General features: G+C 38.7%; 1 protein-coding gene across 1 annotated transcript in view; it reads left to right on the top strand.

Annotated features, from left to right (window-relative positions):
• The window catches only part of dnah9 (dynein, axonemal, heavy chain 9), a 160,965-nt gene that overhangs the window by 80,183 nt on the left and 61,759 nt on the right, over positions 1-19,023 (top strand). Inside the window, exons 49-54 of the mRNA XM_063482191.1 lie at positions 117-313; positions 3,123-3,285; positions 3,508-3,631; positions 6,151-6,293; positions 9,274-9,435; positions 9,687-9,920. Of these exons, the coding sequence (XP_063338261.1) occupies positions 117-313; positions 3,123-3,285; positions 3,508-3,631; positions 6,151-6,293; positions 9,274-9,435; positions 9,687-9,920 (1,023 nt within the window). The remainder of the gene's footprint in view (positions 1-116; positions 314-3,122; positions 3,286-3,507; positions 3,632-6,150; positions 6,294-9,273; positions 9,436-9,686; positions 9,921-19,023) is intronic.

The raw sequence follows: 19,023 nt of genomic DNA on the forward strand, positions 1-19,023 counted from the left end.
CCTGTCCAGACTGTTTAGGCTTAACACTAATGTTATGCTGACAGGGGTAGTGTGTGGGTCTGTATGTATGTTTATCACTTAAATGTGTGTGTGTGTTTGCATGTGTGCCTCCTGAGGACATGGAGGAGACTCTGGAGCAGACCAGAGAGATGAACCTGTACTGCCACTTCGCCCATGGTCTGGGGGAGGCCAGATACATGGCTGTAAAGTCCTGGAGCAGCCTAAGTAAAACTCTGCTGGAGGTGCTGGATAGCTACAATGAGGTCAACGCCACCCTAAACCTCGTGCTGTTTGAGGATGCCATGGGTCACATGTGAGTGGAAGTTTGAAACCCCGGGGAGGAGGAGGACTACAGATAGAGTTAAAAAATGTTTTATCTGGTTTTTTATTGTCTGTCAAGACAGTCAGCTGGCTTCCAAGGTATTTTAGGATTACCACTTCCATTTTATAGGCTGTCAAACATAGAGACAGGTGAATCTGTGAAAAAATAAAAAATAGCATATATCATGACAATTTAATCCAGACTGGATGCTCAGTCTAAAAGTATTTTGGTTGCAACATTCAGAATCAAAAAATCAGTCATCATTAAAGTTGATTTTTACAAACAGTCAACAAATTCCACAAAAAGCCAAATACACCAGCCAAATATTTCTATTCCTAGAAATAACATCCAGATTTGTTACATTAATATGTAGCTAATATTTCTTCTATATTTGGTTTAAAATCTCAAACTGAATAAAAATGCCTTATTTAAACACCTTGTTAAGAAAACAAACCTAAACTGATTGAAGCTTCAATCAGGTCTCCGGGGGTAGAATTAGACTGATTAGAACGGGATGTGCTGCTTTTCTCTTCCCCAAAATGGCAGCTTCCTGAGCTGGTCCTCTGTGGAGAGTTTCTTTAACTAAGAAGTCTTTAAGACTAAAAGAATTTAGAGAAGTAACAGCAGCCACTTCACCGAGTAGATGAGCAGATGAAATAAATGCTAAAGAGATTCGACGTTTTTCAATAAAAATTTTAATTTAAAAAAAAAAAAAGTCTGCATGTCACCCCGGCCTCTGTAGCCTATTTTGTGTTTTTTATTTTGCCAGTTTCCCGTCTTAAAGTCTTCTAAAATGTGTAATTCTAAGACTTTTGTTTATACGGCACATCTAAACTAACAGAAGATGACCCAAAGTTCTTTCCAGTCTATGCAGATAGATTAACATTCAGTATACAAAGTAATAATTAGTGATCGATGGGTTCGTAGTAAGAAAAATAGCATGACTACATCTTACTGATTTTGGTCTTTTTGTGGGATAATTAACAACATATAAGAACAACAATATTTGGACAATATTCAATGGATTTAAAATAACATTCTTAAAAACTAATGTGGACAAGTTTTTAGTAAAGGAGGTGATGACTGGTTAGAAAATGTGTGCAAGCAAAAGACTGAGTTCTGCCTGCTTACTCAATGCACTTTTTCAAAGTGATGTCATAATGCCACCACAAAGTTCTTGTTCTGTAAAGGTCAGCTCTTTTATCTATCTAATGTCTGACACTTGTTATCAGCCAGCATAGATTTATTTCCTGAAATGTTAGCATGGAGTAAGATTATCTGTCAGACAGATACAGAAACTGTTTCTCATCATTTTATAGATAAGTTAACCAATGAAAAGAGAAAAGTGTGCTTTCTTACATTTATGGCTTTAGCTACTGTAAATAGTTAATCTCTAACTGTGATATCATATCTGATCTGTTTTTGGTATGAGATGTGGAGCTAATTGTAAATTCACTGCAACTGTAAGCCGGACACACTCACATTAGGTTTGAAGCACTGATTGGATCTTAGGTGGAAGCTAAAAGTAGATGAGTTGAAGTATGGCATCTCAAAGGATGAAAATTTTCAAGTTAAGCCTTGCAGGAAGTAGAGTCAGCAGTTTGTGTACTATCACTGAAAACAGCTGAGTTAGCAGCTGCAAGTAGTCAAACTTTTACCTGAATATGAAAAGTATCACTTGATTTTTGAACCGTGGAAACAACTGCCAAAGCAGTGAAAGCAATTAAAGTGAAAGAGAAAAAAGCAACTGAGTTGTTAATTGGAGAGATTTCAGTTCACTTGAATTTTAAAAGATCTAAATTGAAGCACTTAAGTGAGTTTACAGCATCAGAGAACTGACTCCTTCTCAGGTGTCAGATTAAGTGAAAGCATTTATTGTAGATAGAAAAAGTCAGATGTGAAAAGCTAAAGTATCATCATGTCCGGCCCAGGACTGACACGGAAAGCGTTTAAAGTGAAAAAGATAAAAGCATTTGAAGAGATTTAAGTGAAAATGGGTGAAGTTTTAGAACTGACAGCAGCTGCAAAACGAAGCCGTACTGTTGACGAACACAGTTCAAGAAGTTGGGAGCTTTACACAACGACAGTTAAAATTGAATCTAAAGCTTTCAAAAGCTGCTACACTGTGATTCGAAGCACTCTCAGCAACTAAGTCGACATTTACAGGTAAGAGCTTAAAGCACTTAACTGTAATGTAAAAGATGCAAATGGCTAAAGTGGCAATTGACATGGTGAAGTAGATGCAGTTTGAAGTGTAATAAATCTTAGTCGATGTGTCAGTTGAGTTTAATTTACATTAAACAACTTAGAAGTGAAAGCATAGAAGCAGAAGATGTATCTATGACTTGCTAATGTGGATGTGTAAGCTCTAAAAGTTGCTGAATCATAATTAGAAGTGTAAGAAAAGGAAGCAACTGAACTGTCAGAGATTACATTTACCAGGCCAGCTGAAGTGAGTGTCTTTTGGCACAAACGGAGCAACAGAAGCGATAATGAAGTAATTTCATCCACAACAGCAACACACGTCTTGTGTTACTAAAATCATAAAGATTCTCCGGAGCACAGTGCAGCTGAGTGTAATGTTTGATATATTTCATTGCTGTACGTGTCAGTGGAACAGTCTGGAGTAGACGGTGGTGACAGTTAGTATTAGAACAGAGTGAGCAGGAGACAAACCTTTTTGTCTTTTGCTATTTGTTGTATGAGTCAGACATTTTTATCCGGCTCTCTTGTCTCACCCTTTCATTCATTCCTCCCCCACACCTCTCCCACCCCTGGCTGTCTGCTCCTCCACATGAAGCTGCCGGATAAACCGAATCCTGGAGTCTCCACGGGGTAACGTGCTGCTGGTCGGAGTGGGCGGCAGCGGCAAGCAGAGTCTGACCCGGCTGGCTGCTTTCATCTCCAATCTGGAGGTCTTCCAGATCACCTTGAGGAAAAGCTACAGTATCGCTGACCTAAAGGTTTGAAGAGGAGCACTTGACAAACATATCATCCTGTAAAAGCATGTTTCATTTAAAATCTAACAAAGTTTATTATGTGCATACACTTTTGCCAAACATAATCCTCACAGTATATAAACTGAAAGCACTCGGGCATGTATCGCTGCAAAATAACAAATCTCCCAATCTTATTCTGGGTGCCACTTTTCCCACTCCAACCCTCTCACTCTCCCTGTCATCCAGAGTGACCTGGCGTCCCTCTACGTGAAAGCTGGCGTAAAGAATATTGGCACCGTGTTCCTAATGACTGATGCCCAAGTGGCAGATGAGAAGTTCCTCGTTCTGGTCAACGATCTGCTGGCATCGGGTAACAGCAGGTTTTGCTAATTACTGCATGTCATGTTTAGCAAGAGAGAAATGCTTTCATTTCACAACAGCAACACATCACTGTGGTGCCATTTTCAGCACCATTACTCATGTGCTACCAACACATTATTGTGAAAAATTGCAGAGGAGGCTCAGACTCACAGCTACATTTATACGGGGCATTTTAATAATCTAATGAATGGAAATTACTGTTAATAGAAAATTACTGCAAAGCAATCTGTGCTAATGTTGGCTTGCAATAGTTTTGTGAGTGTACCGTATCACTTTAAGTAGGAAGATATTTAGGATATGAGGCATGTGCCAACAGATGTCGATGCATTATTTAGTGAAACACTGCTGCCTGCCTGAAAAGAAAAGAACAAAAAGAACAACTACACAGTTACCCGGGGTGCTGTCATATGTGCGTTACTGACACAATATTTCAAAATATATTTATTTACTGTCAATAATATAAATGAATAAAAGAGCAGCTTGTGAGGCGTGCATGGACGGTAGTGCGAACGACCAAACCTGGCAACACCATTACATGTTTATCATGAAACGCTTTGTTTGGTGTTCTGATATTTATGGCAACAAATATAAGCAAACACAAGCTGGAATTACATGTTTTTACTCCAGTATACTGTTAGTAGCTGGTTTAGCTTAAATGGGAAATAGAATGATTCGTATATAGCTTTACTTGGTGCATCATTCATCCATTAATACAACCACTTTTTGCTACACCCAAGTGCTTTCTTTCTAACACTCCAGAGTAACTAGCAGTTCAGCATGCTCAGATCGATATTCACATATTTTGGCACACAGCCTGGAGTAGCCAGGGATTGAGCCACCAGCCTTATGTTTAGCCTCCTCTATCTAGTGAGCTACAGCCAACTGTGAGCTTATTGAAGGCATTAGAGGTACATACTATGATACACATACTACATACTTTTTACTCATTTCATCAAAGCTGTCTAAAACAAAATTAATGTGGCTTTAATCCAAGGAGAACATGACACTGCATTTGCAGGGAGGATGATGAAATTAATATAATATATACGGAAATCCAAAGAATTAGAATTTATATGAAAGGCTTTTTAAAAACGTATAGATGTTAATAATTGCCTTGTGTGTGTGATGATGTTCATGTTTTGTTCAGACTGGCCCACCTGTTATAGGGAGGAGAAGGGATACATCCAGACACAATAAAGTAACATTTCTGGGGCAGTGATAGTTTTTCACTTGCCAATGCTGCAATGTATATGCATCCCAGGAATGTAGTAGTCATTTACAGTATTTGAAGTAAAACTCTGATCCAGTTGAATATTTCAATTTTGGAGGTCGAGTGTTTTCTCAATATGTGCACAAAGGCAGGAAATCTCTCATCAACGGAACCACCCAACCCTCCCATCAGGTCCCTTACCTCCATTTTCCATTGGCATTAAATACTCATACAGTGTCCGTGTGAACTTGGAATAATTAAAGGAATGTGGGAAAGCATATTTACGTTTTTAAATGTAAAAGCTATAATAGTGGAAGTGCATCATACGATGAAGTCATCAGCTGCCGGAAAACATGATTGGAGATTTTTCAATGGAGAGTGCTACTCTGTCAGAAACATGTCCTCCACGTTGCAGGTTGTCGCAGTCCCTCCCTTTGATCTGCTCTCAGCGGGTTACTTCATAATGATCTCTTCAAACCAGCAGGAATAGGAACGGAGATAATTCACCATTATCTCTGTAATCATTTCTGCAGCTTACATAGCTAAAGTGGCTGACATTTATTATTTAACTCCACATTTAAGCCATTCCATTGTGTAGCAAGAACATTGGACAACATGACGTCCAAAAATCAAGAGCAAAGTTTACTCTGGAACTCGTCCAGCGGAGTCATTTTTTTAGGGAGTTCTTCCACCTGAAGGGAACAAACCCTAGTCATGTTTTGGCCAACCTTTCAGAATATGACTGGCTGTATTTGGAACTGGGTAGTGAAATACCATGCCTTAAACACACATCTTTGATGCTTATGGAACAATGTTGTTACCCGGTTCTTGTTGTCAAATAAAAACAAGTAAAATGAGCAAAAGCATTTAAGGAACTGAAAATTCCTACATGTGTTGCTAAATGCATCCCTTGCTTTGCTCATCTTTGCTTCTGTGAGGCTGACTTAAAGCAGCGCTCTGCATTAGCATAAGTCCTCTGTTTGAACTCCTGCTGCCACCACCTCTATTAACAGACCCTGATTTGATACAAGAGTGCCGTTGCTCAGTGTCAGCTCAGATCCTAACAAGATAAGAAACTTCTTGAGAGTTCTTGGATAAGTTTAGCTCACTGACAGAAATGTAAAAAAAAAAAAAAAAAAAAAAAAATATATATATATATATATATGTATATATATATATATATATATATATACATATATATATATATATATATATATACACACACACACACACAATCACTGCTGTCTGCACACTTGGTGGTCTCCCGGTAGCAGTGTGAATTATTTTATTCATTTCAGGAGAGATCCCTGACCTGTTCCCAGATGACGAGGTGGAGAACGTCATTGGCAGTGTGCGGCCAGAGGTCCGTGGCTCTGGGTTGATGGATACGAAGGAAAACTGCTGGAAGTTCTTCATCAATAGGGTTCGCCGACAGCTCAAGGTGAAGCAGTCCGACGCTTAGACATGCACAGGAGTGAAAGCTGTGTTTTTTGCTATTTTGAATTTTACTTGTTATTATCACGTTGCTCTCAGGGGCTCTCTTCAAGGGAGAACTTTTCCATTAATCTTTCCCACACAACTGCATCTGTATTTTATCTCCATCCACTCTTAATAGAGCAATAACTTGCCGCCTCACACTCTAATTTACTATTCCTAAATAAGAAACCCCTCATACTTGGATAAACATCCAGCTTTAGGATGAAGCCTCTTCCCAAACAATTTTCTATACTGACATTTTCAGATGAGCTTGAATACAATGGGAGGTGTTGGATGTCGTTATAAATCACAGACACGGGCAGAAAAGCCAGCGTTTAGCTGAAGATAATTTCACCATCGCATAGCCGCTTTGTTCCCCCTAGAGAGGGACAGATTCCAAAGCATTGCTTATTCTGTCATTATTACAAGCATGCGCTGCCGCCACCACCCACATCATCCTCCACTTCTGTCTCGCTAACAGCTCAAGCCTCCCTGGGTTGGCAAGTGGATAAATAAAGAAGGCAATCCCAAGGGCACAGACATATCAAGAGTGCATTTCTAACTATGCAGTTATGTGTCTCAAAATTGTCTGAATGGAAAGCATGTTTTCCCAAAGAATTACCTAATCTTGTTCATAGAGTTTGTGTGACATTTGCTGAGGCTGTGTCTCTGAGCTGAGTGAAAACCTAACAGCATTATTACTTTATTACTGCCACAGATTAAAATGCTTTTAGATCAGTGGTTCCAGGCTTACAATATGTGGAGTATGAAGTAACGGCATGATATCATAGTATCCAGTGATTGTCTTGAAGCCCATGTTTGCTGAAATATATAGTGGCTGTCCTGTTTGTGTGACTTTATTCAAATATTTTGATCAGTCTGCCACTTATTCTTGGTCAAGTCATTATAGTCTTTTACTCTTTGAGACAGAAAATAGTGAAAGAATTTCTGGGTCAAAGATCTAACTGAGAGCATTTTTAAGCAGTCTGCTGTTCAGAAACTACTTTGCAACGTACCAGAGTTTAGAGTTATTTTATTGCAAACACACAACACTACATGCATGATAAATGTTGTGACAAATACTTTGTGGCAGGAAAGTATTTTGAATAGTGTGTATTTTATTTATGAACTGAAAATCAGAGCATATCCTCTCCTACCTCACAGACTCTACAGAGGATTTATCGGAATCAGATGTATCAGTGCAGAATATGACACTATTTTTTAGCCTTACTGTTTTAAAGAGCAAATATTATGCTCATTTATAGGCTCATAACCTTGTTTTTGGGATAGACAGTAATACGGCTGAGGGGTTAATACCACTGTGTGCCAAATGACTGTGACTGTTTTGGTCCCATACTGGACATGCAGCTGACATTGTAACCATCTAACCATTGTATTATATTTAGATTTTGATGTAGTATTGTGCAAAAGTCTTGAGTCCACCCTCAGTTCTTTATATTTTGCTTCCAGAGAGCCAAAGTGTCTTTCAATTTTCAGTTCAGTTCTTGTACCTGACCATTTACAGTGTTTGTTTGGGGGTTGTATCATTTGATAAGCCACGTAACACTGACCTGTTATTCATTTAAGCATAAAAAAGGCACTAGACTTCAATGATGAATTAGTGTTGCATCTACACATAACAGACACCTTAGCAAAGAACCAATTTTAAATTATGTCTTTAGGCACTTTGTCACTAGCAGTATCACACAAACAAATGAGGTGTTCCCATTTCTTTAATCAAATCTGCAACAAATGGTTAAAATAACACAAAACAAAAATTGTATGTAAAAATTGTATTTTTCCACCAACAAGATGATTTGCAAAGACCTATAAACAAAACACTTACCTCAGCCATATCTCAGGGGTTCCCAAAGCCTCATCAGAAATGCTCTGAGTAGAAGGATGTCTGTCATGTCTGAGGCATGCCAAATTACATTACATCCTTATGCCATATTGCTTAATCCCCTGATGAACATTAAGCATCTCAAAAGGGAGATATTTGGATAACCTCCAACAAAAGGACGGTACTTTGCAAAATGTGCAAGAAAACTGTTCAAGCTAAAGGTGGAAACAACAACGCTGTTTCACCACTTTTGCCAAATAACACACTTTTGTTATTTGGCTTTATTTTGACTTTATACTGGCTCTGACTGTTCAGCCTAATGTGGAACAGCCATGTTTCATGCAGTCTTGAAAAAAGAAAAAACATAAAATTATTATTTCTGTTGACGTCATCATTAGTAATTCAGATCAAATAAATGTGCCCTGATATAATAACAGAAAAACTGATAGGTGGGGAATAAAGAGCTGCTGTAAATGAGAGGAGGAAGAAAGGGGGCACAATGCTCACTATTATGTTAATCCTGCTCACAATGGTAGACGCAACTTTTTGTCATTGTAAGATGTAAGTTAAATTAACTTAGTGATGTGATATTACAACATCGACGTAAGTAAATCCTCAGTCAATAGAATATCAGTCAATATTCTACTAGTAAATAGAATATCACAGTGATTGTGAGGTAGATGTGTGGTGTTTTCTTTCTCCAGAGTTAATTATAATCAGAAGTGTCTTTGGGTATGCCTCCTGCATGTTTGTTTCTTCTGTCTAATGCATCGAACATCTGGCTGAGCTTCTCAACAAGCCAGCTGTTCATTTCCAACGGTGAATATCAGTCTGACGTAGCCCACAGCTCAGCATATTGTTTAATTCACATCTTTGCTGGAGGCTTTGTGTGTTTAATGATGGAACTGCAGATAATTAATTCACAGTGTTCCGCTCCCTCTCTTGACCATGAAGAAGGATAAGTCTGAGCAGAAGTGCTCACTGTGACTCCAATCAGAAGGAAGCGAAATGAATTTGGTCGACTGTGTTTGACTTGACACTCGATTCTATTTGACCTCAGTGTGCCTGTCTGTCTCTTTGGATGTGTGTGCATGTATTGCAGGTGGCTTTGTGTTTTTCTCCAGTTGGCAGTAAACTGAGGGTTCGCAGCAGGAAGTTCCCAGCAGTAGTCAACTGCACAGCGATCAACTGGTTCCACGAGTGGCCACAGGAGGCTCTGGAGTCGGTCAGCTTCAGGTTCCTCGAGGAGGTTGAGAATATCAATGTGAGAACAGTTCATAATCTAATACAGTGAGGTGAAGCTACTCACCTAAATGATTTTCACACTCTGATAATATAATTTCAAATGTCAGCCACCATGACAGAGTGAATGTGATATTAATTTAAGAGTACCAGAGGCCCCTGAAAATTAAATTCCAAGCCTGAGCCTCAAGAAATATTACTGTATATCTAAATCTGCCCAGTCATCTGCTTTTAATGGGAACTAAACAGTTGTAGGACTTTTCATTCCCGCAGCCCCAAGTGAAGGAGTCGATCAGTAAATTCATGGCTTATGTCCACATGAGTGTCAATCAAATGTCGAAGGAGTACCTAGCCAACGAGCGGCGCTACAACTACACCACGCCCAAGTCTTTCCTGGAGCAGATCAAGCTGTATCGCAGTCTGCTGGGACAGAAGAGCAAAGACCTCACCAACAAGATGGAGCGGCTGGAGAACGGTCTCCAGAAGCTTAACAGCACCTCTGCTCAGGTATTCATCTACACTGTGTTTTGGTCAGTGTTCACCTAGATCAGGGGTCAGCAACCTTTAACACCCAAAGAGCCATTTGGACCCGGTTTCCACGCATAAAAAATCACTGGGAGCCGCAAATACTTTTTGACATCAAAAATGAAGATAACACTGTATATATTGTTTTTTACCTTTATGCTTTGTGTGAACAACTAAAGTGTGTTGCTTATGAAATCCATGAAGTGCTACAGAGAAAACTACATTTTATTTATGTAATTAACACATTTAGTTCAAAATGTGTTAAAGAAATATAACAAAAGGAAAGACACCCAGCTGAACTAAAATGATCCATGTAGCAAACAAAAACTGTTGTGAGCCGCCACCCTTATATCTCCTTTGGGCTTTTGGAGCCTTGACCTGACTTTTAAAAAATAATTGGAAAAAAAGCACTATGCTGCTGAAAAATGAAAAATAGATGTTTGCAAAATTCTGCCTAAATATGTATTTTACCTGGTTAATGCGTGTGGCGGGGCATGGTCTGCAGCGCCGCTGCAGGGGAGGCGGACGCACCTGAGCGGCACCCGCAATCACACCACGCTGCCTTAACGTCTGTGCTATCTATGCTGTTGTGTTGTTGTTGGTATGTGTCGGGCTGTGAGCTGAAAAGCTACAGCCGGCTGTATGCGTACAGCAACCGTGTGTGAAAAGTGGTCAATAAAGAGATGCTGATAAGCGTGTTCATGGAAACATCGTCGGGTCTGCCGTGATATGTTTACAATGGGACTTCTGCTCCTGAACCTCTGCACACAGCGTCTGCAAATCGGGGCTGTACGAAGTCACTTTCATCTTCACGCAGGACTGTAAGCTGTCATCTGTGAGGCGTGAGCGGTGTTTGTTTTTAACATAGATCACGGTGGAGAATAGCTGCTGACACAATGTGGATCCGAAGATTCATAATTGGCCTACCTGGGGTTGAAAGTGTCGATAAATGCACGGCATTTCGGCGGGTATACTGGCTTCCGCGAGTGTGACGCTTATTTTGAGCGATGAAAAAATAATAGAATATAATTTTATTTTTATATTTCAATATCACAATAATCTTCCAATTTAGAACTACAAGTTAAAAAAGAACTAACATAAATAAAATACACTTCAGCTAAATACTTCTAATTTATTTTCCCAAACCAAGCGGAGCCGCACTATAAGGACTAAAGAGCCGCATGCGGCTCTGGAGCCGCAGGTTGCCGACCTCAGACCTAGATGTTTGAACTTCACTGTGCGAAGTAAGACATGTTCACAGTTTGACACTCAGGGGAGTTTTAGGTTCATGTGCTGAATTATGGGGTCTGTGACATGTGAGCTGATATGGTTTAAAAGGTAACTTACAAAAGTGTGATGTAGAAACTGGAAGCACGAGTTCACAAAATAATCTTACCACAATCCTCATTTACTAAATGGTGTTATTAAACTTGGATATCAGCTTGTAAAATGCCTCTTTAATGTAAGCATTGTGTATAGATTGTTTTATCAGAACATGGATTTTTATATATTAACGGAAATAGAATATCTAATAGTTAGAACAACAATCCAAAGTGTTCTTTATATTCCACATTTCTCTCTGATTTCAAGTACATATTTATTTATACGAAGTCAAAGAAAAAAAAAACAACCTTTTTATTATTTAGAAGTGTTACTCTTACTAGAACTGTGTGTATCATGCTGCAAAGAATAATTTTAAATTTTGAAACAGATGGTGATACCAAGGTCATAAACTGTGTATAAAGGTCACACTTTCATTTTCAAGTCTCGACTTTGGTAGTTTTGGCTCTTGCCATCTTTTTTTAAAACCAGATATGATTGTATTTAGATAGGATGGTAGCGCTGGGGAGTTACTGGATTATGCAAGGTCAAGGTGCAGGCACAGTGAAATATTAAGCTGGAAAACTTTGGTCGGGAAAAACAAGTTTAAAATGAAATGTTCTAAATAGGATGAAATAATAATAATAACTCTCATAAATAGCAATTCTGAAAACCAGCATTACAAAATACTTTCCAAAAATAAAGAATAAGCAAACTGTTTTTGTTCATTTTATGACTATATATACAAACTTTTTTTTTAAATAAATACACAGTGCGCATATCAAAACAGGCCAAGCAGCATCAATTAAAATAAGATACAGTGTGACTGTATAGTAAAGAAAAAAAACAAAGTTAACATAAAATTGAAAAGTTCTAAACAATAAAAGTGTGATAAGCTAAGAATGTTAAAGATATAAAATGTTTAATAAATTTACAAGAAAGCTGTACATTGAAAATTAAGTCTTTGTCATAAAAGGGAAAAATTAGCTATCAATACCAAAACTGTTCCAGCCTGATACAGTTCCAAACTCTACCAGGCTACAATACAGAAGTGTCTCAAACCTGCATTCTTTCTTTTTTCTGCTGGCCAACAGGGCCGGCTGCTCTGCTCACAATTCCAGTTCTATGGACGTCTGTGAGGAAACGCTTCCTTGCTCTTTAACCTGAATAGACACTTTTCCTGATTTCTTTATGGGCTCTAGTGGTAGTTTAAAGTCTTCACTAAATACAGCAGGACATTTGGACTTTGTAAATTATGGTCCATATTTGAACCAGAAAGGAATTTAAACAAATATATCCTTATTTACTTGCTCACGACTTGTGATTAACAAGTCATTAATCAATAGTGGCTTCATGTATTTTATGAATGGTACACCAGGACTCCAACACTAGGCTGGATTGAGTACAAGAAAGCCTACAATCCAATGCCCCACACATGGATATTGGAGTGTATAAACACAGTATAAGGCCAATGCATTAATGCACGACTCCAAAGCAATCACATAAGTCACATAAGTGTGGCGTATACCAAAATGATGCACTGTCCCCACTGTTGTTATGCATAGGCCTCAAACCCCTTAAGCCAACAATGCAAAGAGTGGATACTGATATAGATTTAGGAGTGGAGTGACTTCCAGCCACTTCCTATACATGAATGTTATCAAGCTGTATGCTTGAGCGAAACATTGACTCGCTGGCTCTGATCCATAATGCAAAAGTGTACCACAGCTGACAGGGCCTAAGTTGCCGTCTGTGCAAAGATGCTACACAGACAAGGTGCCCCAGCTACCAACCACCAACCTATATCTGGTTGGTAGCTGGTCAACCAACTAGACATAGTGGTGGTTGACAAGGAAGTCTGTAAATGTGGGATAAATGTGACCACCCCAGCCAACAGTAACATCAGAAAGAAGGAGCACAAAGAAGTATCAGAGGCTGAAGGCACAACTGCAGCAGATGTAGAAAATAAAGTCCAAATTCTCTTTCTCTCTCTCCCTCTCTTACTCACACACACACACAGACACACGCACTTATATAGGTGTGTGTCTGTGTGTGTGTCAACAATACCTTATTGCACTGCTTTCATGCCCGAGCTGTAGCTCATCATTAGTTTGTGCAGACTCGTGCATCCTGGATACTGACAACGACCAGATGCTCCCACATCAGTATCATCATAACTTCTTTGCACTTGTGATTTTTTTTGAGAATCCATGTCAAAGTATCTTTAATTACATATGAGACTTTACATAACAAGGCACCAGATTTCATCAGTCGGCTCTATGCTGTTAAAAAGGGCTTTGCTGGGTAAGGCCATTTAGCTGCTTCAAGGTCCAGGTTAAAGTCAAAGAGGCTTCTTTTATTTTGTCTTGCATCTCTTCTTGTTACAATTTAGTATTCAGTCTCTAAAAAAGAATCAATGTCCTGACTAACTAATATTTTGAATATTTTATTTTGCCAAATATAGCTCATAGTTACCACCAGACTCTATGTTAACTATTTAAAATACTCTTTTATGCCTTGTACTGTTTTTTCTGTATGAAAATATGAGCTTGTTTCTGTTTTTGCCTTCAACATTTCTCTGCCTCTTAAGCATTTTTTAACGCTTTATCCTAATTTTCTTGGTTTTTGTTGTTATTATAGCAATTGTTTTTTCTTCCATAGGTCATAGTTAAAGCTATGACAGTGTTTGTGCTATAAGTGAAGCATTATTTCTGACCTAAAATGGCCAATATGCCATTTGACCTTTGAGAGCCAGGTAGAAAGAATCTCTCAGAACATGTTTCAAAAGTATCTCCTTCATCAAAGACATCATCAGGGTCAAAGAAAGGTGGGTAGGAAAATTGATAAGGACTTAGGAGAAGAGAAGACTGGTGCACTGAAAATCTGAGCAACCTAGCACTAGTCTCCTTAACAGCGTGACTCTGGATGTCTGCTGGGTTGAAACTACAATAGGCAGAAGATGGACTACAAAATACATCTAATCCACCACAAGTTGTTCTTAGCTTGTTGTTTTATTCAGGTCAATTAAACGATAAGAGCCTGTGAAAAATACCTCTGCATTACAAGTCTAAAGAAGGAGGAGCATTTAAGGAAAGGTTTACTGTGACAGTACAAAACCTTTTGGTGTTAAAAAAAACTACTGGATTTACCTAAGATGTCAATTTTGTGAGTGAAAGTTGTGGACAGGATTATCTTTGCAGCTATATACCTTATGGTATATGTAGTTGTAAGAGTTTCCCTTCCAGGAGAATATTCACATGAGCCATGCAAATGTGTTTTACAGAGTTTGCACAACACAATTTACTGCAAGTTGCACAAAATCCAATTCCAAAAAAAGCATGTCTTATGCCTAAGGTGGCTGTGATGGTTGCTACTAGGGTTGTCTTTTTTAAGAGGGAGAAATGTTATCAGAATGAGTGTAATTGGCACTTTGTGTACGCGCAAATCTGTGAGAGCAGGGCCAAAACTTTGGCTAAAACCCTTCATGCCATCCTCACGCTGAATGTTTAGAGGTGAGCCCCACTTATTTAGCCCCAATAATACTGGAGTTTTCATGAAAGAGAGCAGAAATTAACTGAACTGAGCTGTCTTTTTCTCAGCAGTGCGCACACGGCAGGCAACGTCTCTGAGGTTGAATCTGTAATGATTAAAAGTGAAATGTCTAGGAAAATTCAGCTATTAATAAATGTGTGTAAGTGTGTTAGATTTATGCCTGAATGTTGCTGTGTGCTACAAAAAAATGGGAATGTGGCACAGTAACATAGTAGCAGTGATCACTCATAATCATCTTTGGCGTTGTTCTACATATCATACAGGTCAGCTGTTGTACGTAGTTTCAGGTTCACAGGGTGGAACAGTTTGTAATAAAGCAGCTTTCCTTTCACTAAATCCAGCACTCCACCTGACTCTCAATCCTCAGAACCCTATGCACTGTGCACTCTCAGAGAGAGTTGCCTTACACTAGATTATTTTGGTTAGTAGCGATTCCACTCTCTCCTTCCCGCTCCCTCAATGGGTCTGCAGATTTTTGACTCTCTAATTTGCGCTGACCTTGGTAGAATGTTGGTTATTACTTAAGTGAACTAGTTACATCATTGTGGATTGTAGGGCATTGCAAACCCTGCAACTGCATCATTGCACTTATTTCCACCATTTAATAAATTGTCCCAAAGCCCATAAAATTAAATACATCTTATTTTCTTATATTTTCCAACTGGCTAGTGATCTAGTCTGACTTCTTTACTCCTCCCTGTTTAGGATTTTTGTGACTAAAATAAAATTCCCTCCATCCATCACTTATCCCTGCAGACCTAATATTTTTGGTATGTTGATATTCACTAACATTCGTTGCCCTTGTTAAATAAATATATAATGAAATAAAGGCTCATGTGGCTGCGAAAGGACTTTTAATTTTGTAGTATATGGGAAAATGAGTCTTGAATCTTTTCCTCTGTGACCTCAATAAGACTTGATTCGAGTGATTAAGCCTATGAACTCATCATAAAAATGTTTACTGAATGCAACATGAAGTTCTAGTTATTGAATCAGAGTCAGAAAAGAGAATAAAACAGGATAATTTAATGGCTAATTCCTCATGATGGACAAGTTGCCAACTAATTAGTGTGCTGTATCCTTAAGTTTCACATTTAGCTTTTTTAAGCCAGATGCCAAGTATATGGAGTGGCTCTAATATAGTGACAGGGACAATGCTGAGTTTAAGGCCTTTTAATTAGACTTCATTAACTTGGATGTCATAGTAGCACAGAGGTAGTAGAGCTAGCATTTATAATATTAGCAATGACAATTGAAGAAGTAGCGCTTTCTCATTATGGGTATGACATTATAATAAATACAGATATATGATTTTTACTAGCAGGGATGTAGTTGAAGTGATAGCTGTACATGGTGTAACAGTAACAGATGGATAAACATATCTGTATTCATGAATGACATACTAAGAAGGTGTATGATTAGTTAAGCACTTGCTAATACCTTGCAAATGCTCAATAGTGTGACATCAATTATAAAGAGTTAGGGTTAGCAGTAGTAGAAGCGATATATATAATTAACATAGTGGTGGAAGTAGCACAAGTGGCAAGAGTAAAGGCAGTATTAATGGTAATAATAGTTAAGTTGTATTAGTAACAGCAGTGGATTTAGACTGCTACTGTGGCCATTTGTTCTGTGTACCATAGACAGCCTGTTAATCTTACTAAACCGTAGATAGAGCAGACAAATACCTGGCTAAGTTTTGTTTTTTCATTTGTATTACAAAATGTTTATCCAAATCATTTAATGTTTCCCTCTTTAACACATACACCTGGATCAATTTGTTTAAATGTTTCCCATCTCTAAACCTTTTCAGAAGAGCAATATGGAATATGAATAATGTAACAGAAAGTCTGCGTGTGAGGCAGCCCTAATGATAGTGGGTATACTAAACCTGTTGAGTAAAAGCAAAGCCTAACATACACACACAGCCCTGCACACACAGTTTCACTGTTACATACCATGCATCTCCAGTGCTTTGCATAAACAGGCCCACACATTTCCACCCGCACAAGATCACACATACATAAACACCCCATAAACAAGTGACGTTAGTGTTGAAAGCTGCAGAGCGAAGTTTTGTTTCCCGTCTCCCATTTACTGTAGGAACAGACTAGCACACACACACGCACATGCATGCACACACGCAGCCACACAGACACATATATGAAATATACGGGTGTGGGGGGGGGGTTCTATGATAATTGAGGAGCCTTCTAATTAGAGAGCATACCCTTTACAGCAGCAAGCCACCATTAGTGCACCCTGTATTTGTTAGTGCATTCACACTGATGGCTGCCCTGTTATAAGTACTGTTATTTAACATTCTGTGCAAGAGAAACCGTGGCTCACCAGGGGCTGCGGCGGTCATGATAAACAACGACCGGAAGGGTTCAAGCAAGGGATCTTTGTCTGTGTGTGTGTGTGTGTGTGTGTGTACAGTATGTGAGTATGTGTGTGTGTATGAGTCATCTGCTCCCCAGAGAACACATTAGTTTCATGTTTTTTTCCCTCTTCAGTTTTACAGAGGTGGATTTCTACCTTTGGTTAGTTTGCGTTGTGACATATTTGTGCATGTGCTGTGGTACTACCAGCTGAAGTAATATTGCATGCTAACTGTAGTACTACTTCTAGTATAAGTAGTACTAATACAAGTAGTAGATGTACTGTGAGTTCTGGTAGAAGCAGTTGTAGAAGTATTACTAGAATGTGTACGAGTTGCAGTAGGAAGTAGTAGTTCTGATAAATTAGCAGCTGTAATAGTAGGTTTTGCTAAAGTAGATTAAAGACAATAATTTATTTTGTCTCGCTTACTAATAAGGGGCCAGAGCATTCCTTGTGAACAACTAAATGACTTGTGGTATACACGACGGCCAGTATTTTATCAAATATGTATGACAATAGGTAATTTATCCTAATCTGTTATGTTCTAATTGCGTGATAGCATTCAAGTTCACCCTTTTTTAATATTTACTAGTCTATATACAGACCATCTGTATTGGTCTGGAAGCCAGCATACAGTCTCTCGTGTTGAAGAATTTAATCAATATTCTGATACAGTGACCATATAGAGTAGCATTATATAGTTCCTGCAAGACCATTAGTAGTACAAGCAGTAGTACAGATAGACAAGTAGGTGTATAGTTAGACAAATAGTGGTCAATTTAGTAATAACAGCAGAATGAAAAATAAAAGGTGTAGTATGACTAATCATTGCTGTAGCAATAAGTACGTCTTTGCAGTAATTCTCCTGTTCAAATCAGTGTGGAGGTGTTTCATGTAATCGCTCTAAACTTAGCTCCTACCAAAAGAGGCTAACTCCTGACAGCTATTTGCACTGGGAAAAAGAAAAGGGAGGGTTTTCTCTTATATGGATAATAACTGGAAACATTAGACACCCCGTTCCCTTAACACATAAACAGCCAGATGTCTTTTTGTTGCATGAATGAAGCTATACTTAGTCCACACGGCAATGTAAGCCAACACCGAAATCCCAAACTCTGTTGAATTTAAACGTGTGTTTTGAGTCCATAAGCCATCGCACTTGGATGAATGGGTATAGTCTTTTGGTTTTGTATTGAATTTTTTCTCGCCTTAAGAAATGGTTGTTCCAATTTACATTTCCAGCTGCAGGGAGTGAGAGTGGGCTGTTTTATACAGACAGTCAGGGGCACAGAGACATGTTTTTCCTACTTGGATTTCTATCAGCAGTACATAAACACCGAAGCAGCGCAGATATATTGAATATCACGCTTGTCTTTCACCAATTAGTTTGTCCCTTTTTGCCCCTCTCCCTCTTCCCACCCTCCCTCTTTTGCCCAACCCCCACCCCACCTATTCATCATGTTGATGGCTCACTTGGTGCTCGTCTAATGTTCAACTGCATATTTTGTACAGAATTGTCACAACCCAAAAGGGCCGTCTTCCCTCAGGCCTGATTTTTCTGTTTGTTAATTAGCTGAAAGACAAGCATGAAAAACAGTCTGTTTTTATTTCCCCAGTGCAATGTTTTGATGGAGTCGGACGTTAATGTAGAGCCCTAGTTGTCAGGGAGTTATGAGGAGTTTGTAACAGCTTTAATTTCTCTTTATGATCGTCTTTGGTCTATTCATTTATGTGTGTGTGTGTGTGTGTGTGTGTGTGTCTGTGCGCTGATAGCAGCTCCAGTCCTAAAGCTTTTATATTTTCAAACTATGCATGCCGTTCATCTCTTGTT

The sequence above is a fragment of the Pelmatolapia mariae genome, linkage group LG8, assembly GCF_036321145.2.
Source record: "Pelmatolapia mariae isolate MD_Pm_ZW linkage group LG8, Pm_UMD_F_2, whole genome shotgun sequence".
Lineage (NCBI taxonomy): Eukaryota > Metazoa > Chordata > Actinopteri > Cichliformes > Cichlidae > Pelmatolapia > Pelmatolapia mariae.